Genomic DNA, 25,742 nt, shown 5'->3' with positions numbered 1-25,742 from the left:
GAGCGGAGTCATCCTGGAAGACATCCTGCGTTGAAGTTGAATGCAAGGTAGCCGTTTAAAAATGGCGTAACTTGCATTCCTATTGGCTGATTTAATTCTTCAAATTCAAATCAGCCAATAGGATGAGAGCTTCTGAAATCCTATTGGCTGTTCAAAACAGCCGATAAGATGTTTTGAACAGCCAATAGGATTTTAGAAGCTCTCATCCTATTGGCTGATTTGAATTTGAAGAATCAAATCAGCCAATAGGAAGGCAAGGTACGCCATTTTGAAACGGCTACCTTGCATTCAACTTCAGTGTACGGCGGTGACTGTATGAAGAGGACGCTCTGCGCAGAATGTCTTCCAGGATAGCTCCGCTCCGGGCCACCGGGATGAAGATAGAAGACATCCCCAGGATGGATGAAGATATTGCCGTCTGGATTAAGACTTCTCCCTGCCTGGATGAAGATGGATGTCCGGACTTCAGAAACCATGAATAGATTTTATGGGGTTAGTGTTAGGTTTCTTTTTAATTTTTTGGGTGGCTTTTTATTTTTAGATTAGGGCAATGCCCATACAAATGCCCCTTTAGGGGCAATGGGTAGCTTAGGTTTTTTTCGAGCTAGGTTTTTTATTTTGGGGGGTTGGTTGGGTGGTGGGTTTTTTTGTTGGGGGGACTTTGTATTTTTTTTACGTGTAAAAGAGCTGTTTAACTTAGGGCAATGCTCTGCAAAAGGCCCTTTTAAGGGCTATTGGTAGTTCATTGTAGGATAGGGGGTGTTTTTATTTTGGGGGGGCTTTTTATTTTTATAGGGCTATTAGATTAGGTGTAATTATCTTTATTTTTGATATTTTCGTAATTTAGTGTTTATTATTTTTTGTAATTTTATTTTTTTCTATTTTTTTCGTAGTGTTAGGTTTTTTTTAATTTGTAATTTAGATTTTGTAATTGGTAGTATTTTTTTATTTTATTAGAATAGTAATGTTAGGTTAATTTATAGTTTAATATTAGGCTTATTTTTATTTCACAGGTAAGTTTTTATTTATTTTAAGATAGTTATATTGTAATTTTAATTTTAAGTTAGGGGGTGTTAGGTTTAGGGGTTATTAGTTTAATTTAGTGTTTTGCGATGTGGGGGGGCTGGGGTTTTAGGGGTTAATAGGTTTATTTAGTAGCGGCGATGTGGGGGGCCGGGTGTTTAGGGGTTAATAGGTTTATTTAGTGGCAGCGATGTCAGGGAGCAGCGTAATAGGGGTTAATAACTTTATTATAGTGTCGGCGACTTCGGGCAGCGGCGGAATAGGGGTTAATAACTTTATTTTAGTGTCAGCGATGTCAGGGAGCGGCGGAAAAGGGGTTAATAACTTTATTTAGGCGTCGTCAATGTCGGGAGTGGCGGAGTAGGTTAATAACTTTTATTAGTGTTGTGGGTGGCGGATTAGGGGTGCTTAGACTAGGGGTTTATGTTGGGGTGTTAGGTTTAAACTTAACTTTTTTTCCCCATTGACATTAATGGGGTTGCGTTACAGAGATTTTTCATTCCGCACTTCAGGTGTTAGGTTTTTTCTAACACTCTCTCCCCATTGATGTCTATGGGGGAAAGCGTGCACGAGCACGTTAAATCAGCCCTTGGCTTTTGTGCGGTATGGAGCTTAATGCCACCATATCGCACGCACAAGGAGGCTTTTCAGTAACTCGTAATCGCAGCGATATGGAAAGTGAAATAACATAACTTTTTGGCGTTTGTTTCGCACCCTGTTTAGCGCAAAACTCGTAATCTAGGTGTCTCTTCTCTCTTCCTCTCTCTCTCTTCCTCTCTCTCTCTCTCTCTCTCACTCACTCCTTTCTCTCTTTCTCCCGCTCTCTCTTTTTTTTCTCTCACTCACTCACACACTCACTCTCTCTCTTCTCTCTCTCTTTCTTTGTCTCTCTCTCACGCTTCTGATCTCTGAACTAATTACATTCAGATTCCTGTCTTTAGCCTGGGCAGGATATTATTATTTTTATATTTTAAGAGGCAGAGTTGGATAACTCATCCTTGAGTGAATCCACAAGAAATGATGAAATTAATTAGACCAATAGATTGTGATTCCTTTTTAATCATAAAATTTCTAGCTCCCAGAAGTCTTGGCCTCTTACCCTGTGCACAATGCTTTGAACATTTCATTGCAGAGAAGGATATCTATGGGTTGATAGAGTTCAATATAACATTAACATGTTCTCACGGGGTCTTTTATTTCTTGTGTCTATGACACATTCAATAAAGAAGGGTCCTATTTTTAGGATGCTTCAAACTTTATCATTTCTATGAAATGAATTATTTCAGACCACACTGGTCAAACCTACTAACTAGAATGTGCACATTAACTTATGACCTAACTGACTAATCAGACTTCTGTAAGTGATTCCTCACTACACCATGCTACGTGATAATGCCGTTTATTCTCTATTAAAAATATACTATTTATTATATATCAGAAATCAGGACCTTCATTGTAAAGATCTGCAGGCCATAACGTATTTACAATAGTGATTTGGAACTCAACAGCAATCCAGAGATGCACTCCCTGTAAATTCTCTTCCTAGTAACCTCTGGTTTGGCCAATCAGAGACCAGATAAAAATAAACTTGTGCACTGTTCTGTTAAAACATACATTTTCATAATCATCAGCCTATTATGTACATTACAAATTATATATGCTCTATATGCATGTATGTGTGTATTATATATATTTATATATATATATATATATATATATATCTATATATATATATACAGTGTATGTATATATATATATATATATATATATATATATATATATATATATACACTTCTTAAAGGACCATAAAATACAATACAATTGCATAATCAACAAGTGCATAATAAATAGACAATACAAAAGCACTTACGGTACTCTGAATTTTAAATGAGCAATAGATTTGTACAGACAAATTTCTAAATTTTCTTTAATTTGCCAGCCCCTGTATCATATGCAGCTATAAGCCAATCACAGATTAGTATACCCCGTGAAGTCTTGCACATGCTCAGTAGCAGCTGGTGCCTCAGAAACTGTGCAAATAAAAAGACTGTGCACAATTTGATAATGGAAGTCAATTGGAAAGTCTCTTATACCTGCTTTATCTGAATCATAACAGTTTTCTTTTGATTGCAGCTGTCCTTTAACTGTCTTAGTTAAAGATAAACTGCATCTTGATTTTAGAACATCCTTACTATCTCTCTGTAAGCATTATATGGTGCACAACTCTTGGGTATTTGCACATTGCTGTGTGATTGTGACAATAAATCTCTTTCTACTTATGTGGTTACCTATTGTGCTGTAGTGCTTATACAATTTTTAATTGATACAATGGATAGAAGCAAGCTGAGCCATATGGCTGCTTGAATTTATACAGAAACTAAAGGGAAAGGAATGTTTGTACTGATACTTCAGTATGCATCCACATTGGCTAATACAGACAACTCCCACAGCTGTGTTACTTACATGCATGAAAACAAAATATATATTTATTAATTACTGGAACAGTTGCTTTTTTTTTTTACCAAGATGTAAATTATGTTACAATACTATTGATATTAGATGTAAAAAAGAACAATATTCATGTCCATATCAATGTCTAATTTTGTTAAATCATGAGGGAGCTATGAATAAATAAAATACAGAGCCTGTAATTAAATAAATTATATGTGTATAGATTACTGGCAGAAAAAGAATATGGTTTTCGGGGTTCTATTACAACCATCTGTGTAACTGATAGAGTTAAAAGGGATCCCATTAATTGATATAGAACCATTGTGCATTAAAGAGACATAAAGTGATTTTTATTTCTGATAGTGCTACTGTAATGCATACAAAATACATTTCTAAAAGCATTTTTTGCAATCCCCAGACATAACCCCTTAAAAAGCCCCTTGAATATTGTTTATCTTATCTCCTCTACAATGATCAACTAGGGACAGATCCTGCACTGCTCAATCAATCACTGTGTAGTATGTTGCAGGGTAAAGGTTCTGAATTCTGTATGATGCATTCCAGCTTCTATAGGGACAGAGGTATATTAGAGAAATCCAGACAAAATAAATAATCAAAGAACATTAGAAATATTTTATGTGAAATTACATGTTGAATGTACCGTCCCTTTACCTGTGAAATATGCTTTTTGTTAATAAATATTTGTTTACAGGACTTTCTTGTCAGGTAAATGTGTTTTTAACACAGTTTTCCTATCAAATGCTATTTAAATAAAATAATATTGTTTCACATTTATTTATTTTCTGAAAGGTTTTGATTATTGGTTTTTGTAAGTATATTAGATTTGTATAGGTGAACTCGATGAACTTCTGTCTTTTTTTAACCTCAACTAACTATGTTACTATGTTTTAAGAATTTAATTTGTTTTAAAAAAACATTCCCTCGGACAGTCTCTTTGCAACCTACAACTTCCTCAGTATCCAACCAATTAAAATCAGTTTTACAAATGAATTTTAGTTGGTGTCTGTTTCTTTAAACAATAAAGATATGATACATAATATTATAACCAGACCTGGAAACTTTGGCCTAGATTTGGAGTTCGGCGGTAAAAGGGCTGTTAACGCTCCGCGGGCTTTTTTCTGGCCGCACCATAAATTTAACTCTGGTATCGAGAGTTTAAACAAATGCTGCGTTAGGCTCCAAAAAAGGAGCGTAGAGCATTTTTACCGCAAATGCAACTCTCGATACCAGAGTTGCTTACGGACGCGGCCGGCCTCAAAAACGTGCTCGTGCACGATTCTCCCATAGGAAACAATGGGGCTGTTTGAGCTGAAAAAAAACCTAACACCTGCAAAAAAGCAGCGTTCAGCTCCTAACGCAGCCCCATTGTTTCCTATGGGGAAACACTTCCTACGTCTGCACCTAACACCCTAACATGTACCCCGAGTCTAAACACCCCTAACCTTACACTTATTAACCCCTAATCTGCCGCCCCCGCTATCGCTGACCCCTGCATATTTTTTTTAACCCCTAATCTGCCGCTCCGTAAACCGCCGCAACCTACGTTATCCCTATGTACCCCTAATCTGCTGCCCTAACATCGCCGACCCCTATATTATATTTATTAACCCCTAATCTGCCCCCCTCAACGTCGCCGACACCTGCCTACACTTATTAACTCCTAATCTGCCGAGCGGACCTGAGCGCTACTATAATAAAGTTATTAACCCCTAATCCGCCTCACTAACCCTATCATAAATAGTATTAACCCCTAATCTGCCCTTCCTAACATCGCCGACACCTACCTTCAATTATTAACCCCTAATCTGCCGAGCGGACCTCACCGCTACTATAATAAATGTATTAACCCCTAAAGCTAAGTCTAACCCTAACACTAACACCCCCCCTAAATTAAATATAATTTTAATCTAACGAAATAAATTAACTCTTATTAAATAACTTATTCCTATTTAAAGCTAAATACTTACCTGTAAAATAAATCCTAATATAGCTACAATATAAATTATAATTATATTATAGCTATTTTAGGATTAATATTTATTTTACAGGCAACTTTGTAATTATTTTAACCAGGTACAATAGCTATTAAATAGTTAAGAACTATTTAATAGCTACCTAGTTAAAATAATAACAAATTTACCTGTAAAATAAATCCTAACCTAAGATATAATTAAACCTAACACTACCCTATCAATAAATTAATTAAATAAACTACCTACAATTACCTACAATTAACCTAACACTACACTATCAATAAATTAATTAAACACAATTGCTACAAATAAATACAATTAAATAAACTAGCTAAAGTACAAAAAATAAAAAAGAACTAAGTTACAAAAAATAATAAAATATTTACAAACATAAGAAAAATATTACAACAATTTTAAACTAATTACACCTACTCTAAGCCCCCTAATAAAATAACAAAGCCCCCCAAAATAAAAAATTCCCTACCCTATTCTAAATTAAAAAAGTTACAAGCTCTTTTACCTTACCAGCCCTGAACAGGGCCCTTTGCGGGGCATGCCCCAAGAATTTCAGCTCTTTTGCCTGTAAAAAAAAACATACCATACCCCCCCCCCAACATTACAACCCACCACCCACATACCCCTAATCTAACCCAAACCCCCCTTAAATAAACCTAACACTAAGCCCCTGAAGATCTTCCTACCTTGTCTTCACCATACCAGGTTCACAGATCCGTCCTGGCTCCAACATCTTCATCCAACCCAAGCGGGGGTTGGCGATCCATCATCCGGTGCTGAAGAGGTCCAGAAGAGGCTCCAAAGTCTTCCTCCTATCCGGCAAGAAGAGGACATCCGGACCGGCAAACATCTTCTCCAAGCGGCATCTTCAATCTTCTTCCATCCGGTGCGGAGCGGGTCCATCTTGAAGCAGGCGACGCGGATCCATCCTCTTCTTCCGTTGTCTCCCGACGAATGACGGTTCCTTTAAGGGACGTCATCCAAGATGGCGTCCCTCGAATTCCGATTGGCTGATAGGATTCTATCAGCCAATCGGAATTAAGGTAGGAATTTTCTGATTGGCTGATGGAATCAGCCAATCAGAATCAAGTTCAATCCGATTGGCTGATCCAATCAGCCAATCAGATTGAGCTCGCATTCTATTGGCTGATCGGAACAGCCAATAGAATGCGAGCTCAATCTGATTGGCTGATTGGATCAGCCAATCGGATTGAACTTGATTCTGATTGGCTGATTCCATCAGCCAATCAGAAAATTCCTACCTTAATTCCGATTGGCTGATAGAATCCTATCAGCCAATCGGAATTCGAGGGACGCCATCTTGGATGACGTCCCTTAAAGGAACCGTCATTCGTCGGGAGACAACGGAAGAAGAGGATGGATCCGCGTCGCCTGCTTCAAGATGGACCCGCTCCGCACCGGATGGAAGAAGATTGAAGATGCCGCTTGGAGAAGATGTTTGCCGGTCCGGATGTCCTCTTCTTGCCGGATAGGAGGAAGACTTTGGAGCCTCTTCTGGACCTCTTCAGCACCGGATGATGGATCGCCAACCCCCGCTTGGGTTGGATGAAGATGTTGGAGCCAGGACGGATCGGTGAGCCTGGTATGGTGAAGACAAGGTAGGAAGATCTTCAGGGGCTTAGTGTTAGGTTTATTTAAGGGGGGTTTGGGTTAGATTAGGGGTATGTGGGTGGTGGGTTGTAATGTTGGGGGGGGGTATGGTATGTTTTTTTTTACAGGCAAAAGAGCTGAAATTCTTGGGGCATGCCCCGCAAAGGGCCCTGTTCAGGGCTGGTAAGGTAAAAGAGCTTGTAACTTTTTTAGTTTAGAATAGGGTAGGGAATTTTTTATTTTGGGGGGCTTTGTTATTTTATTAGGGGGCTTAGAGTAGGTGTAATTAGTTTAAAATTGTTGTAATATTTTTCTTATGTTTGTAAATATTTTATTATTTTTTGTAACTTAGTTCTTTTTTATTTTTTGTACTTTAGCTAGTTTATTTAATTGTATTTATTTGTAGCAATTGTGTTTAATTAATTTATTGATAGTGTAGTGTTAGGTTAATTGTAGGTAATTGTAGGTAGTTTATTTAATTAATTTATTGATAGGGTAGTGTTAGGTTTAATTATATCTTAGGTTAGGATTTATTTTACAGGTAAATTTGTTATTATTTTAACTAGGTAGCTATTAAATAGTTCTTAACTATTTAATAGCTATTGTACCTGGTTAAAATAAATACCAAGTTGCCTGTAAAATAAATATTAATCCTAAAATAGCTATAATATAATTATAATTTATATTGTAGCTATATTAGGATTTATTTTACAGGTAAGTATTTAGCTTTAAATAGGAATCATTTATTTAATAAGAGTTAATTTATTTCGTTAGATGTAAATTATATTTAAGTTAGGGGGGTGTTAGTGTTAGGGTTAGGGTTAGCTTTAGGGGTTAATCAATTTATTAGAATAGCGGTGAGCTCCGGTCGTCAGATTAGGGGTTAATAATTGAAGTTAGGTGTCGGCGATGTTAGGGAGGGCAGATTAGGGGTTAATACTATTTATGATAGGGTTAGTGAGGCGGGTTAGGGGTTAATAACTTTATTATAGTAGCGCTCAGGTCCGCTCGGCAGATTAGGGGTTAATAAGTGTAGGCAGGTGTCGGCGACGTTGAGGGGGGCAGATTAGGGGTTAATAAATATAATATAGGGGTCGGCGGTGTTAGGGGTAGCAGATTAGGGGTACATAAGGATAACGTAGGTGGCGGCGCTTTGCGGTCGGAAGATTAGGGGTTAATTTTTTTAAGTAGCTGGCGGCGACGTTGTGGGGGGCAAGTTAGGGGTTAATAAATGTAATACAGGGGTCGGCGGGGTTAGGGGCAGCAGATTAGGGGTACATAAGTATAACGTAGGTGGCGGTCGGCAGATTAGGGGTTAAAAATTTAAATCGAGTGGCGGCGATGTGGGGGGAGCTCGGTTTAGGGGTACATAGGTAGTTTATGGGTGTTAGTGTACTTTAGGGCACAGTAGTTAAGAGCTTTATGAACCGGCGTTAGCCAGAAAGCTCTTAACTCCTGCTATTTTCAGGCGGCTGGAATTTTGTCGTTAGAGCTCTAACGCTCACTTCAGAAACGACTCTAAATACCAGCGTTAGAAAGATCCCATTGAAAAGATAGGATACGCAAATGGCGTAGGGGGATCTGCGGTATGGAAAAGTCGCGGCTGAAAAGTGAGCGTTAGACCCTTTAATCACTGACTCCAAATACCGGCGGTAGCCTAAAACCAGCGTTAGGAGCCTCTAACGCTGGTTTTGACGGCTACCGCCGAACTCCAAATCTAGGCCTTTGTTTCTTTAGTGAAACTGAATCAATGTGAGTATAACTATTAATGACTTGAGGGCATAGTTAACAATGTGCGAGCGGACATGATACGAAATAGCTTATTATGACCGCTGCACATCGATAAATGCCGACAGCATACGCTCTCTGCATTTATCATTGCAGCAGCAGTTCTTGTGAACTGCTGGTGCAATGCCACCCCCTGCAGATTTGCGGCCAATCGGCCGCTAGCAGGGGTTGTCAATCAACCCAATTGTATTCAATCGGGTTGATTTCTGTCGGCCGCCTCAGAGCAGGCGGACAAGTTATGGAGCAGAGGTCTTTAGACCATACAGAGCTTGATAAATATGCCCCTTGTTGTTCAAAGAAGAATGAAAAACAGTGCATGGCAGCTCTCTCTTTCCTGCAGACAAGGAGTTAAAGGGGTTGGTGATCAAAAATAATCTGGCTATGGGGAATACGGGTGTATGCAGAGTGTTGGGGAACATTCTTTTTTTAATAAAAAATATAAAATAAAGTGCCATTTTCCCAGTGATCTATGTTACCTGTTGAGTATTAAATTGTTCACAAATAGCTTATTTATCTTTATTTTGTCATTGCAAATAAATGATTTTGCCCGTTGAAGTCTCCACCTATACTAAATTATGAATATTGCAGTATCTGTAGAAAAGATGCAGAAGCAGATCAACTTCCAAGTTGGGGTGGAGGATGAACCTATTTGAGAGGGTGTTCGTGTAGCTGCTTTGAATACACTGATCTTGACTCCGTTGCATTGTATATTTAAGTATACTGCAAAACAACTTATTCTGCAATATTCTACACAGAAATTGCTTAGAGCGGTGCACAAGCTAATTTACAGCTAGCCATGACTGGCTACAGATGAGGGAGATAAGATGAACATAATTACCAGAGTTTTTAAAAGGTTTATTCCTGATTTGCAAAACACTACAAATTGTGCTTACAAAGAGACAGTGTTAAATGTGTTTAAAAAAGAAAACATAATTATTTTAAATGTAGATGTTTTGCAACCTAATGCTTAATTGCTGGCATACACTAGTATATTAAAAAAAATATTTTTTGGCGTGAAATATGGTTACGTTCATTTTTTTATTTTGATATAAAAACTAACAGGAATTTCTCAGCCAGCCAATGGAATAGCAGGTCAGAGGCTGGCCAAAGAAAACTATTGGTGTATAGGGACACACCCCACAAGCAGCAGAACAAAACATATTTACATTTCAGCACAAGATCATTGGTTTAAAAAAGCTGATATTACAATTCCCCTTTTACACGCAGCAAAGAAAAGTTATGACTTTAATACTTATTTAAGCTTCTCCATAGAGAACAAAGCTGACCTATAGGGAACCTTTTCATCTAATTATGTTTCATCATATACTTTATTCCTCTGTTTACCACAACCTACACCCACATAATGATACTGCAGTTAGAGCCCTAAATGACAATGCTCCCATCTAGTGGTGAATTAAAAGAATGCAGCATTAAACATCTATCAGGTAAGATTTATTTTTTGGGGTTCACTGACTCAGCTGTGATAAGACTCTCCTTGAAAATACAATACATAATACAAATTAAGGTTTGCAATATAATAAACACATGTAGCAGCACTTCTGTTTTACTATGAATATGGTATTTTCTTCCCATATATCTTATGCAGGGTTGGACGAGCACAAAGCCATATTTCACTAGTGATGTCGCAAAAAGTTCGCCGGAGAACAGTTCCCAGCGAATATAGCTTGTTCGCGTTCGCAGCAGCGAGCGAACATATGCGATGTTCGATCCGCCCCCTATTCGTCATCATTGCCTAAACTTTGACCCTGTATCTCACAGTCAGCAGGCACATTCCAGCCAATCAGCAGCAGACCCTCCCTCCCAGACCCTTACATCTCATGGACAGCAGCCATTTTAGATTCATTCGGAAGCTGCATTGCTAGTGAGAGGAGGGACAGTGTAGCTGCTGCTAATTTAATAGGGAAATCGATAGCTAGGCTAGTGTATTCAGTGTCCACTACAGTCCTGAAGGACTCATCTGATCTCTGCTGTAAGGACAGCACCCCAAAAAGCCCTTTTTAGGGCTAGAACATCAGTCTTTTTTTTTTGTAATCTAATTGCATTTGCCTGCCTGTCAGCATGTGTCAGGCTCACAGCATATACTGTGTCTACTTGCTCAGTGCCACCACTCATATCTGATGTAACATTAGTGTAAATTTAAAAAAAAAACTTTTACATCAGTCTGCTAGTGTAATCTAATTTCAGTTGCCAGGCCAGCCTGCCACTGCCAGCCTGTGTGTCAGGCTCACAGCATATACTGTGCCTACTTGCTCAGTGCCACCACTCATATCTGGTGTAACATTAGTGTAAATTTTAAAAAAATTTTTTTACATCAGTCTGCTAGTGTAATCTAATTTCAGTTGCCAGGCCAGCCTGCCACTGCCACCCTGTGTGTCAGGCTCACAGCATATACTGTGCCTTCTTTCTCAGTGCCACCACCAGTCATATCTGGTGTAACAGTAGTGTAATTTTTTAAAAAAAAACTTTTACATCAGTCTGCTAGTGTAATCTAATTGCATTTGCCAGGCCAGCCTGCCACTGCCAGCGTGTGTCTGGCTCACAGCGTATACTGTGCCCACTGGTCCAGTGCCACCACTCATATTATCTTGTTTAATAGTAGTGTAAGTGTACATTTAAAAATAAAAAAACTATTTTGACTGTGAAACATCACTCTGCTTTTTTGTGTCAGGCTCACAGCGTATACTGTGCCCACTTGTCCAGTGCCACCACTCATATTATCTTGTTTAATAGTAGTGTAAGTGTACATTTAAAAATAAAAAAACTATTTTGACTGTGAAACATCACTCTGCTTTTTTGTGTCAGGCTCACAGCGTATACTGTGCCCACTTGTCCAGTGCCACCACTCATATTATCTTGTTTAATAGTAGTGTAAGTTTTGCCATGGATCCCCCTCTGGCATGCCACAGTCCAGGTGTTAGTCCCCTTGAAACAACTTTTCCATCACTTTTGTGGCCAGAAAGAGTCCCTGTGGGTTTTAAAATTCGCCTGCCTATTGAAGTCAATGGCGGTTCGCCCGGTTCGCCCGTTCGCAAACTTTTGCGGAAGTTCGCGTTCGCTATTTGCGAACGCAAAATTTTAGGTTTGCAACATCACTGTATTTCACAATACCTCTATTTTTATTTTTTTAAATAACCCTTTTCCTTTTTTTTCCTTTTAGCTTAGACTGTGTAAAGCAGTGAACAGGTCAAAATGGCACTACCTTGCAAATTCAGGGCAGACAGCAGCCTTGAGTTTTAGGGGTGCTACAATAATAGCCCTAGCACCCCTAAAACTGCCACCATTAAAGTGTGATCACAATGGGGTAGATTCACTCACAGCCATACAAATCCCTTGCTTTTCACCTATTTGTCTTGTATTTTATAAGACCATTTGTTAACGCTCACACATTTCTTTAGTGAATAGTTTATAACGTAGCTAGTGATAATAAAGATGTTAGTGATAATAAAGGTGTTAGTGAGGATAAAGGTGTTAGTGAGGATAAAGGTGTTAGTGAGTATAAAGGTGTTAGTGATGATAAAGGTGTTAGTGATAATAAAGGCGTTAGTGAGCATAAAGGTGTTAGTGATAATAAAGGTGTTAGTGATAATAAATGCGTTAGTGAGGATAAAGGTGTTAGTGAGGATAAAGGTGTTACTGATAATAAATGCGTTAGTGAGAATAAAGGTGTTAGTGATAATAAAGATGTTAGTGAGGATGAAGGTGTTAGTGAGGATAAAGGTCTTAGTGATAATAAAGGCGTTAGTGATAATAAATGCGTTAGTGAGGATAAAGGTGTTAGTGAGGATAAAGGTGTTAGTGAGGATAAAGGTGTTAGTGAGGATAAAGGTGTTAGTGATAATAAAGGTGTTAGTGAGGATAAAGGTTTTAGTGAGGATAAAGGTGTTAGTGAGGATAAAGGTGTTAGTGAGAATAAAGGTGTTAATGAGGATAAAGGTGTTAATGAGGATAAAGGTGTTTTTTTAAAAAAAACTTTTACATCAGTCTGCTAGTGTAATCTAATTGCAGTTGCCAGGCCAGCCTGCCACTGCCAGCGTGTGTCTGGCTCACAGCGTATACTGTGCCCACTTGTCCAGTGCCACCACTCATATTATCTTGTTTAATAGAAGTGTAAGTGTACATTTAAAAATAAAAAAACTATTTTGACTGTGAAACATCAGTCTGCTTTTTTGTGTCAGGCTCACAGCGTATACTGTGCCCACTTGTCCAGTGCCACCACTCATATTATCTTGTTTAATAGTAGTGTAAGTTTTGCCATGGATCCCCCTCTGGCATGCCACAGTCCAGGTGTTAGTCCCCTTGAAACAACTTTTCCATCACTTTTGTGGCCAGAAAGAGTCCCTGTGAGTTTTAAAATTCGCCTGCCTATTGAAGTCAATGGCGGTTCGCCCATTCGCAAACTTTTGCGGAAGTTCGCGTTCGCTATTCGCGAACGCAAAATTTTAGGTTTGCGACATCACTATATTTCACAATACCTCTATTTTTATTTTTTTAAATAACCCTTTTCCTTTTTTTTCCTTTTAGCTTAGACTGTGTAAAGCAGTGAACAGGTCAAAATGGCACTACCTTGCAAATTCAGGGCAGACAGCAGCCTTGAGTTTTAGGGGTGCTACAATAATAGCCCTAGCACCCCTAAAACTGCCACCATTAAAGTGTGATCACGATGGGGTAGATTCACTCACAGCCATACAAATCCCTTGCTTTTCACCTATTTGTCTTGTATTTTATAAGACCATTTGTTAACGCTCACACATTTCTTTAGTGAATAGTTTATAACGTAGCTAGTGATAATAAAGATGTTAGTGATAATAAAGGTGTTAGTGAGGATAAAGGTGTTAGTGAGGATAAAGGTGTTAGTGATGATAAAGGTGTTAGTGAGGATAAAGGTGTTAGTGATGATAAAGGTGTTAGTGAGGATAAATGTGTTAGTGAGTATAAAGGTGTTAGTGATGATAAAGGTGTTAGTGATAATAAATGCGTTAGTGAGACTAAAGGTGTTAGTGATAATAAATGCGTTAGTGAGGATAAAGGTGTTAGTGAGAATAAAGATGTTAGTGAGAATAAAGATGTTAGTGAGAATAAAGGTGTTAGTGAGGATAAAGGTGTTAGTGATAATAAAGGTGTTAGTGAGGATAAATGTGTTAGTGAGGATAAAGGTGTTAGTGAGAATACAGGTGTTAGTGAGAATAAAGGTGTTAGTGAGAATAAAGGCGTTAGTGAGGATAAATGCGTTAGTGAGGATAAAGGTGTTAGTGAGGATAAAGGTGTTAGTGATAATAAAGGTGTTAGTGAGGATAAAGGTGTTAGTGAGGATAAATGCGTTAGTGATAATAAAGGTGTTAGTGAGGATAAAGGTGTTAGTGATAATAAAGGTGTTAGTGATAATAAAGGTGTTAGTGAGGATAAAGGTGTTAGTGAGAATAAAGGTGTTAGTGAGGATAAAGGTGTTAGTGATAATAAAGGTGTTAGTGAGGATAAAGGTGTTAGTGAGAATAAAGATGTTAGTGAGAATAAAGGTGTTAGTGAGGATAAATGTGTTAGTGAGAATAAAGGTGTTAGTGAGGATAAATGTGTTAGTGAGAATAAAGGTGTTAGTGAGGATAAAGGTGTTAGTGAGAATAAAGGTGTTAGTGAGGATAAAGGTGTTAGTGAGAATAAAGGTGTTAGTGAGAATAAAGGTGTTAGTGAGAATAAATGTGTTAGTGAGAATAAAGATTTTAGTGAGAATAAAGATGTTAGTGAGGATAAAGGTGTTAGTGAGGATAAAGGTGTTAGTGATAATAAAGGTGTTAGTGAGGATAAAGGTGTTAGTGAGGATAAAGGTGTTAGTGAGAATAAAGGTGTTAGTGAGAATAAAGGTGTTAGTGATAATAAAGGTGTTAGTGAGGATAAAGGTGTTAGTGAGGATAAAGGTGTTAGTGAGAACAAAGGTGTTAGTGAGGATAAAGGTGTTAGTGAGGATAAAGGTGTTAGTGAGGATAAATGTGTTAGTGAGAATAAATGTGTTAGTGAGGATAAAGGTGTTAGTGAGAATAAAGATGTTAGTGAGAATAAAGGTGTTAGTGGGGATAAAGGTGTTAGTGAGAATAAAAGTGTTAGTGAGGATAAAGGTGTTGGTGAGAATAAAGGTGTTAGTGAGGATAAAGGTGTTAGTGATAATAAAGGTGTTAGTGAGGATAAAGGTGTTAGTGATGATAAAGGTGTTAGTGAGGATAAAGGTGTTAGTGATAATAAAGGTGTTAGTGAGGATAAATGTGTTAGTGAGGATAAAGGTGTTAGTGAGAATAAAGGTGTTAGTGAGGATAAAGGTGTTAGTGAGGATAAAGGTGTTAGTGAGAATAAAGAGATCTTTAATGAATCTTGGACAATGACCTGGCCATTATCCTTACAGTTTTTGTAATTTTATTCTACACCTTCTAATCACACTATTTTTCTACCTTCTTCCAAAAGATGAACATGTCAGCAGAATCTGAACTATATTAGAAATGATTAACACCATGTTTGCTGAAATTGTTTTTCAATGTCCATACTTCACCCAACACTTGAGCAGACATAGCTAGATGCTAGAAAACGTCCTTTGTTTTGCAGTTCTTATCTTAAAGGGACACTGACCCCAAATGTTTTCTTTCGTGATTCAGATAGAGCAGCAATTTTAAGCAACTTTCTAATTTACTCTTATTATATATTTTTCTTTGTTCTCTTGCTATCTTTATTTGAAAAAGAAAGCTTTTAAGCTATTTAGATAGCCGGCATCTAAACGTACATTCTTGCATTTCAAATAAAGATACCAAGAGAATGAAGAAAATGTAATAATAGGAATAAATTAGAAAGTTGCTTAAAATTGCTGCTCTATCTGAATCACAAAAGAAAAAAATTTGGGTTCAGTGTCCCTTTAATATTTCTGCTGAAGAGGGACAGATATGTGGCAGATTTAGTTCTTGTGAAACTAAATAGGGACAGATATGTGGCAGGTGTAGTCTTGTGAAACTAAATAGGGACAGATATGTGGCAGGTGTAGTCTTGTGAAGCCAAATAGGGACAGATATTTGGTAGGTTTAGTCTTGTGAAGCCAAATAGGGACAGATATGTGGCAGGTTTAGTCTTGTGACGCCAAATAGGGACAGATATGTGGCAGGTTTAGTCTTGTGAAGCCAAATAGGGACAGATATGTGTCAGGTTTAGTCTTGTAAAGTCAAATAGGTACAGATATGTGGCAGGTATAGTCTTGTGAAGCCAAACAAAAATGGCTTTAGCAGAATTTATAAGATAGCAAACTGCAAATTAGTTAATGATATGTGGCAGAGCTCTTTCATTTTTCAGGACTGGAAATTTTTCAGACTTAAATTAGAGGAAAGGTGGGTAAAATAAATAATTAACGTTTATTGCAAAGTTATTTTACTGTGTATAACTAAGCATTTTATATTACAATCCTAAAGTGTTAACTGTCTCTTTAAACAGCTTCAACGTAACCTTTACACACCCTTTGCAAACTATTTTAAAGTATTATCTGATTTTCTTTTCATGTGTAATGCAAAATAATTCTTAGTACAATGTCTATTTCATTTTCCCATATTAGGTTAGACTTTGTAACCACGTTATTAGCGATATGATGTCCGATGTGAAACAGTATAGTGGTGTATTGTAAATAAAACGTCATAGGCTGATAAAACAGACACAGAACCACTGTAAAGCCAAACACAGATATTAATAGTTATTTTTATTGCTATTGAACTCTACACATCTGGTTGGAACTGATTGGACATTAGAGGAATTGTGTTGATGTTTTGTAAAATGAGCAGAATTCCTGAGACATTTTCATCTGTCACACCAGGTGTCCCTGTCCTGAGTATGGCGTCTCATATGTAGCTGTTTTGGCAATGTCTGCCTCATCATACAGTCTATATGGGTCCTGAGAATCCATCCATTGCATCCCTCTGCTCTGATTGGCCTGTCCAGGTAGAATATGCAAATAATTCTGATTGGCTGTGAACATTTTATTTTAGAAATAGAATAAAAGGTTAAATGTCATGTGACTCACCATCACCCCACGTTGCCAGTTGGCTCTAGAGGAAGCTGGGTAAACCCCTGTTACCTCCTCATACTCATGGGCATCAGACGTGCCATACCATTCCTCAAATCCACCCTCTGCAATAAGAAAGAGGAAGATAGCTCCATTATTAAAGAAGAAAAAAATGTGTTTTGTTTTTAACAAAATCATTGGCTGCAGAAAAATAGTTGTACTTGACAGATACGGATAATACCACTATGTTGTATCATTTTAAAAATACTGCAATGATTACATTTCTGCTAGTGGTACCACTGTAGGCTGGATCATGACCTCGTATAAAGGTTAAGTTCTGAGGACAAAATGTGGCCTGCTCTCCTCTGACCTAAATGCCATGTTACCAATGTATGGAGCAGTATATGCCCGATGGGATTGTTACACAGAACTATATGTTATATCAAAGCATAAAAAAATATACTGACATGAATAGCAGGTATCTGTAGTTCACGTTTCTTGCATATCTTTGCTATCTTATATTTGATCTGCTGCTGGGATAGTCACCTGTTAGACAGCTCTAGATATTTATTGCCATTTTAGGAAAGATGGGTTCATATTTAAACCATATGCCAGTATCAACATCATTGGGAACAAGTGAGGTGGAAGTTTGTTTTCTAAGTGTTCTGTGCGTAGGGACCAAGAACTCTGTATCTCGGTCTCTGCTCTAAGGCCAATTATAGATAACTGCTGAGGGGCTTTAGCCCAGAGTATAGTTAGCTAATCCCAAAGATTTTACCCAAGTTCTGACTTGGAGTTTATTTTCTTATTTACGTGTGACATTGTATTACACGTAGATTACACTACATTTCAGACCTTGTCTCCAGATACTCTCCCTCCCGTCCCCTTCACTCTGCTCACAATCTCCTACTCTCCTCCTCTCTTGTTACTTCCTCGCATTCCCGTCTACAGGACTTCTCCAGACTGGCCCCCATCTTGTGGAACTGTCTGCCTCGCTCCACAAGACTCTCCCCTAGTTTTAACAGCTTCAAGCACTCCCTAAAGACCCTACTATTCAGGAAAGCATACAACCAACACTAACCTTTCCTAACTCCATCGCTTTCCCCTTGAACCCCTTATATTGTAAGCCTATGAGCCCAGCTGTTTGTAGATCGCCTTCATAAGAGCCGACTACAACAGTGAAACTCTCGGCAGGGCCCTCTACCCATTTGATCCCTATAAATGTTTTCCTGTATACCATCTATGTTTATAGCGCTGCGGAATATGTTGGCACTCTACAAATACCTATTAATAATAATAATAACTGTGTTGAACATTGTGGTTTAGGGTAAAGGAAATATACATTATACAGTATACAGTATATTAAGAAAATATTGTTTTGGTAAAGAAGGTGATTAAGGTCTACTTCTTCCTTACCTGACCAGGTCTGGAGCCCTGGGCCCTCAGCACTCTCATAGTGAGGAGAAAGGGATGGTCTGTAATCTCTGGCTGGGTAATAATGCAAGTCAGACTCTGAGGCGCTGTCCTGTAGAAGAGATGTACAAAGTAACATGTGACTAAATTGCTTAATAAATAATAAGTGATAGAGTGCAGTAATCATAAGCTGAATAACAGGTACAGGATCTGATACCTCAAAACTACTTACTTTTTATTTTATTTGCATCTCAACCACAACTTATCCAGCCATGTAAAGAACATAATGGTCCCTGGTCCAGGTTCACCAATATATATATTGTCCTCTGCAAAATCTCCTGTTCTAAAATACGGAGCTAATGAACCAAGATGGGGAGAGATCTCACATAGTTTATCTAAGTTTCTAAAACCCATGGGAATTTTCAGAAATGTATCTGCAAAAGTCTTTTTATTTTTAGAACTTCTGGGCCAGATTTTGTTTTTACATTATTTTTACTCTAACTGGACATAGTAAATATTTTTCACATTAACTTTTCTAGATAACCTCTTATCTGGTGTTAAAAACACAAGTAAAGATTTGTGAGCAGCCAGGTTTCAAGCAGAAAATGGCTGGTAATTGGTGCGTTTGTGCAAATGATGACCAGCTATGTCCAGCTCCATAGTTACAAGGCGTTCAACCCCCACAAAAAAGGTTAAACACATAGGACTAGATTACAAGTGGCGCACTAAAATTAAGACGGATTTGGATAAGCAATATTGCAACCGTTCAAACTTGCATGCGTATTACAAGTTGAAAGTAAACTTTGCTCTTCTCTGATTAGTGTGATGGAAGTCCTAGCGTAAAGTGTAAGGGCTAAAAAAAAGTTGCACCAAAAATAAAGTGTTAACTCTCATATAAAAACTATTTGAATAAAATTAGTCATATAAATAATAATAAAAAAATATTTATAAGGGTTAAAAGTATACAGTATATGACAAGGTGTTTGAATATTAATATTTATTAAATTTTAATCATTTTGAAATATGTTTTACTGTGTTTTTACTGTAAATATTTCACATTCCAATCTTCTTTAAATAGAAGAAAATATTTGTATTAAAAAAAAACAATAATATATATATCAGTATACATCTATATCTGTATACATTCGTATAGATATAAGTATAGATAAGTATTTTACAAAAAATTATATGATATATATAGAAATATATATTTAAAGGGATAGGAAAGGCAAAATTAAACCTGCATGAATCAGATAGAGCCGGTCATTTTAAGATACTTTTAAATTCACTTCTATTTTCAAATGTGCTTCGTTCTCTTAGTATCCCTTGTTAAAAAATGAATACACACATATCCTACACTAGTGGAAGCTGCTGCTAATTGGTGCCTGCACACATTTGTCTCTTGTGATTGGCTACATAGATATGTTCAGCTTCCTGTCAGTAGTGCTATGCTCTCCCTTCAGCAATGGATAACAAGAGAATTAAGCAAATTTAATAATAGAAGTAGATTGCAAATTTGTTTAAAATTGTATGTTCTATTTGAATCATAAAATAAAATGTTGTGGTTTACTATCCCTTTAAAAATAAAAAGAACATTTTCTTCTACCTGAAGAACATTGGAATGTGAAATATTCATAGCTACTTTTGAGCTTAGCGCTGAAGGTCTAATGCGGTGTCGGATTAGTGCGCAGGCGATAAGTGTTAGTTTTTTTTTTTTTTAAAGTGCACTCCATTGAAGTCTATGGGAAGAAGATTACTGCAGTCACAATATCCAAAATCCTGAAGTTTGCATGCATAAGGTTTTGCTCACACGCTAACTTTTTTCATTTGAACTTTAAAATACGAGCGCTAACCCTCCAGTGTTAAAAGTTTAGTTTTAGCAATGTTATCATTAGGAAACAAAATATTTAGTGTGCCACTTGTAATCTATCCTATAATTATCTAGTGCAAGTACTGTAAAGACTGTATTGTATAGCTAATTCAAGTGCAGGTTTGCCTTTAGAATATCCCTTTAAGTATTATTATTAATGCTTCTGTAAAATGTACTTCAAGTTGTCAATGATCTCTGCCTCTAGAGTGTCAGCTTCTTCACTTTACAAAAGCAGTTATTTGGTAAACATCTTCCATATTGTTTAGTCTGTTTCATTGCAGACAAAATGGCCGGTCTTCATAATTATCTTTAAGGCATATGCAAATTTCAAAGATAATAAATATATATATATATATATATATATATATATATATATATATATATATATATATATATATATATATATATATATAAAGGGCTCTGTTACTGTAAGACTGTGTACAATTTGGTACTACTTAGCTATCAAACAAACAGTTATACACATTAGTTGAGAAGTGGACAGTTGACTGTAGTAGGTTGCAACATTTTGTTACCCAACTGAAAAATATTTATAGATGGAGTATATAGGTTTGGCAAGTATTAATCTTTAAACTTTTTGAGTTTTTCTAATGCCTAACTATGGCATGTTATCCTATAGATCTCACCTCTGACACCAGTTGCTAGACAAAGGGATCTTTCCATGTGCATCTCTCACCTGATAAACACTGGAGCTTGTCTCAGAGCCACTGTCTATTAGGAGAGTTTTCTTTGCTCCTGTGTTAATCAGCTCCCCATCACCATATTCATAGAGATTCCCTTGTGGTTTACTAAGACATACAAGAGATATTGTCAGTGAGAGAAACACCAAAGAGACAGACAGGGATTGATAAGATACAGTATGTACAGTATATACAGAAAGTTGTAACTCTAGTAGCAGAAACAATACACCCAAGCAACCATTTGTATTCTGATGTGCCACACATGAGTTTTAGTAGCTCAGATCTGGAAGTAGATCTTAAAAGGAAAATATATATACGTATCTGTTGCAAACCCAAAAGGTAAAGTCAAATGCTTTATGTGAGATCCTCAATAAAGCTGTAAGAAATACAATGAAATAACTGTTACATCACTAGCAGGAAAGTATCCAAGGAACAGCAGCCAGTGATGTAAGGCCGCTAGCAGGGGGTGTCAATCAACCCGATTGTATTTGATTGGGTTAATTTCTGTCCGCCGCCTCAGAACAGGCGGACAAGTTGTGGAGCAGCGGTCTTTAGAGCTTGATAATTTGGCCCCATTTTGTTTTTTTATAGATTTATGTGTGACATATATTGTATATATTTTGGGTTACATTAGTCATGATTATCATCACCAACATTATCATCAGTAATGAACAAATTAGCTGTAATGTTTTACTTTTGCTTTGATCACATATAATTTGCTTCCATGATGGCCTGAGATACGCCTTTTTTGTATAGTTTTGCTTTGTTTTTCATGTGTTTAGAAAAATGTTGCTAGTATATTGTTTACTAATTAAATATTCATCTCTTCTATTAGACTAGAATCATTTGATTACAAAGCCAAAAATAACTCAAACTGACGTTCAACATTTTTGAAGAGCTCTAATAAATGACCTCTTGCTACTAAATATATATATAGTCTCCAAATGTGCACTCTCACCTACTGCAAAGATGACCATACCAGGGTGCCAAATCAGCTATTTTTCCAAACAAAATAAGAAAATAAGTGGCAGTCAATGGATTTACAGCGAAACAAAGTGTTTCTTTATTCACACAATGTGATGTTTCGGGGATATATATGTTTTATTTTTTTTCCTTTTAAGTTTTATTTATTTATTTTAAGTTCCCTAAAGAAACTTTTTTGGAGGTTGTCAGCAGTTTTTTCACACCCTATAGTCTATTTTCTCTCTTGCCTTCCATTACTCTGCAGCACTGACTTGATCACTGCTCTGCATCCCTGGTTGACCATCTAGTAACGTTCCTTGACTTATCTTCAGGATAACATTATTTTCTGTAACCTACCCATATCCTCAGCCTGACCAGACTAACCTATTAAACTAACTCTAAGGTTTGTGTCAGCTCTATTAATGACAACCACTGTCCTAAAGCTCTGCAATTTTACTGGTCACACAAATCGTACAACAAGAATATGCTAAGAAGCAAGCTCTGGATTTGATCTACTAATGGCCTCACATTTTACTTCTCTCCTTCTCCCTAAAGAACAACATATGGCCTCTGATGCCTACTGACTCTATGTGTTGACTTTAGATAAATTCCTAGCAAACTTATTATTCTTAAATATGCACCTTAGCTGACAAACCTGATTGTGCTACAACGTTAGCAACAATTATCCTTTATTTTTATTTTTGCTGTTTTGATAACAAAAGGAAAAAGATCTTTTATTATACTCACCCGTCCTCCTTCTTCAATGCATCTGTGTGACAAAGACACAAATTATAGATTAAAATGAGAAAGCTGAAGCACAAAACCCTCCCAGGAGTAAAGTTGCACATATAGAAAAGATACTTAAAACAAATATATTTATATTTTAACATTTTAACCATGAAAAATCTGGAGTTTTGTTGGTGCTCAAGCGTAAAATAGTATAAATCCCACAACTTCCAGAATAGCTGCATCTCATGTTTAACCTGCATACGCCTTAAGCTAAGGGAGCTAAATTCTACTATGAAGTAGACCATTGATACTAAAACTAGATCCAGAAAGGTCAATAAATAACACATATTGGGCAAGATTACATATGCGGCGCTGCCTGCAAAAGCCGGCAACACCATTTTTTATGCGGTTTTGGTATCACATATACAGCACCGCATATAAATGCGGCACGTATATTTCACCCGGCGGCCACATTTTTTACTCCCATAAGCTAACATAGAACCGCGTCACAAATCGGTATTACATATTTAGTGTAAGGACTTACGCGGCAAAAATGGAGAAAGTTTACTCCATTTTCACCACGCCACACATAGGCAGGTGCAGCAAGCCTTGCGCTGTGTATGTGAGCACCATAACTCCCGTAACTGCCTGAAAATATTAACTTACACCTAACGCACGTGCAATATCTATCTACTTCCTGAAAATAACTAACACCTAACACATGCGCAATATCTACCTTTAACAGCAATCCCCCACCACAAAAACTAATAAACAATATTAACCCCTAATCCGCCAACCCCCACATCACAAAACATCTAATTAACCTATTAACCCCTAAACTGCCATCACCCCACAACGCAATATATCATAATAAACTATTAGCTCCTAATCCACCATTCACCCATATCGCAAAGAACCTATTAAAATTAACCCCTAAACCGCCATCCCCCACCAACACAATAAACTTAATTAACCTATTAACCCCTAATCCGCCAAACCCACACAACGCAATAATCCTAATAAAACTATTAACCCCTAAACTGCCAAACCCACACAACGCAAATAACTAATTAAATTACTAAGCCCCCTAACCTAACACCGCCTAACCTAACACCCCCTAAATTAACCCTAATTACCTAAATTAAAAAATACTGTTACAAACAATTAAAGTAAAAAAGCTAACATTACTTAAAAAAAAAAAAAAACTAAGATTAAATTAATCAAAGATTACAAAAAATAAAAAAATTATTCAAAATAAAAAAATTAAACCTAATCCCTATGAAAATAAAAAAGCACCCCAAAATAAAAACACCCCCTAATCTAATGCTAAACTACCAATAGCTCTTAAAAGGGCTTTTTGTTGGGCATTGTCCTAAGTTAAACAGCTCTTTTGCATTTAAAAATGGGCATAAAATAAAAGGGCATTCAGCTCTTTTTCGGAGGCCCATTAAAACCCTAATGTAAAAAAATTAAAATATAAAAAAAGCCTAAGTCTAACCCCCAGATAGGTACTCACAGTTCCTGAAGTCCGGCGCTGAAGTCTTCTTCCAAGCGGCGACCTCTTCTATTTTCTTCCAGGAACAAGCCGGCGCAGAGCGGAGGGCGGAACTGAAGACCGGTGACTGCGGAACTGAAGACCGTTGATAGCGGAACTGAAGACCGGTGACCGCGGAGCCATGGAGCGTGGATCTTTGTACGATCACCGCCCGCACACTAAGGATTGAATTCAAGGTACGCTTTTAAATATGGGGTATCTTGAATTCAAATGAGTTCATATCCACCAATAGGATTTCAGTAGCTCTCATCTTATTGGCTGATTTGAATTTGAAGAATCAAATCAGCCAATAGGAATGCAAGGGACGCCATTTTTAAACGCGTACCTTGAATTCACTATTCAGTGTACGGCGGCGATGGTAAGAAGAGAATCCTCCACGCTCCATGGCTCCGTGGTCGCGGTCCTGCTCATCTCTGCTCCATGCCTACTTGGTCCTGGATTACGAAGGAAGAGGTCCCTGCTTGGAAGAAGACTTCACCGCCTGGAACAGGACCTTCTCTGCCAGACTTCAGGAACGATGAGTACCTATTTGGGGGTTAGATTTAGGCTTTTTTTTTATTTTTGGGGGGTTTGTTTTTTTTAGATTAGGGATTTCTGGGCACTCTTAAAAGAGCTGAATGCCCTTTTAAGGGCAGTAAAAGAGCTGAATGCTCTTTTAAGGGCAATGCCCATACAAATGCTCCTTTAGGGGTAATGGGTAGTTTAGGAATTTTTAGTGTTAGGTTTTTTATTTTGGGGGGTTTGGTGGGTGGGGGGGCTTACTGTTAGAGAGGGGACTTAGTATTTTTTTAAGGAAAAGAGCTGTTTAACTTAGGGCAATTCCCTACAAAAAGCCCTTTTAAGGGCTATTGGTAGTTTAGCATTAGATTAGGGGGTGTTTTTATTTTGGGGGCTTTTTTATTTTCATAGGGATTAGGTTTAATTTTTATTTTTGATAATTTGGTTTATTATTTTTTGTAATGTTAGACTTTTTTATTTTTTGTAATCTTAGATTATTATTTTTTTTTTTTCAAAGGGCCATAATACCCAAATGTTTAAACACTTGAAAGTGATGCAGTATAGCTGTAAAATGCTGACTAGAAAATATCTATTTTACCTCAATAGTTTCTCAGTAGCCACATCCCATTGTAAAGGACTTCTAAGCAACAGGGGACAGCGGAAGGAGCAAGCTTTCGTGCACACTTCTCTTATTTCCCTATTCAGTGTAAGGAAGTTTACAATGAAATCTCATGAGAGTTAATTCAAATCTCATGAGATCACAGTAAAAGAGTTCATGACCTCAGCAATGCTGATTGGCTTCTATTCATTTCTTCTTTTGTTTATTTTTTTACCTGCAGCTGAGCAGCAGATGAGTATAACTTTTTACACATCACTTACTCTGCTGAGCTGAGGAGATTGTGAGGTAAAATATCTTCCTTTTTTACATAGAGATGCTCAGGTGATATTTTCCTGTCAGCTTTTTACAGTTATACTGCATCAGTTTCAGGTGATTTAGCATATGACTATTATGTCCCTTTATTTAATGTTAGCTTTTTTATTTTAATTGTAACAGTATTTTTTTTAATTTAGATAAATGGGGTTAATTTAGGGGGTG

The 25,742-nt window shown here is 37.2% G+C and overlaps 1 protein-coding gene across 1 annotated transcript in view; it reads right to left on the bottom strand.

Annotated features, from left to right (window-relative positions):
- Window positions 1-16,600: 16,600 nt before the first annotated feature.
- The window catches only part of LOC128644238 (nephrin-like), a gene marked incomplete at its 5' end in the record, with an annotated part of 86,453 nt that continues 77,311 nt past the window's right edge, over window positions 16,601-25,742 (bottom strand). Inside the window, 5 exons of the mRNA XM_053696922.1 lie at window positions 16,601-16,848; window positions 16,939-17,045; window positions 18,337-18,445; window positions 20,898-21,009; window positions 22,612-22,633. Coding sequence (XP_053552897.1) covers window positions 16,723-16,848; window positions 16,939-17,045; window positions 18,337-18,445; window positions 20,898-21,009; window positions 22,612-22,633 — 476 coding nt within the window. The remainder of the gene's footprint in view (window positions 16,849-16,938; window positions 17,046-18,336; window positions 18,446-20,897; window positions 21,010-22,611; window positions 22,634-25,742) is intronic.

Source organism: Bombina bombina, unplaced genomic scaffold (genome assembly GCF_027579735.1).
Source record: "Bombina bombina isolate aBomBom1 unplaced genomic scaffold, aBomBom1.pri scaffold_435, whole genome shotgun sequence".
In the NCBI taxonomy this organism is placed as follows: domain Eukaryota; kingdom Metazoa; phylum Chordata; class Amphibia; order Anura; family Bombinatoridae; genus Bombina; species Bombina bombina.
The sequence above is the reverse complement of the archived record's forward strand: the minus strand, read 5'-3'. Positions and strand labels throughout refer to the sequence as shown.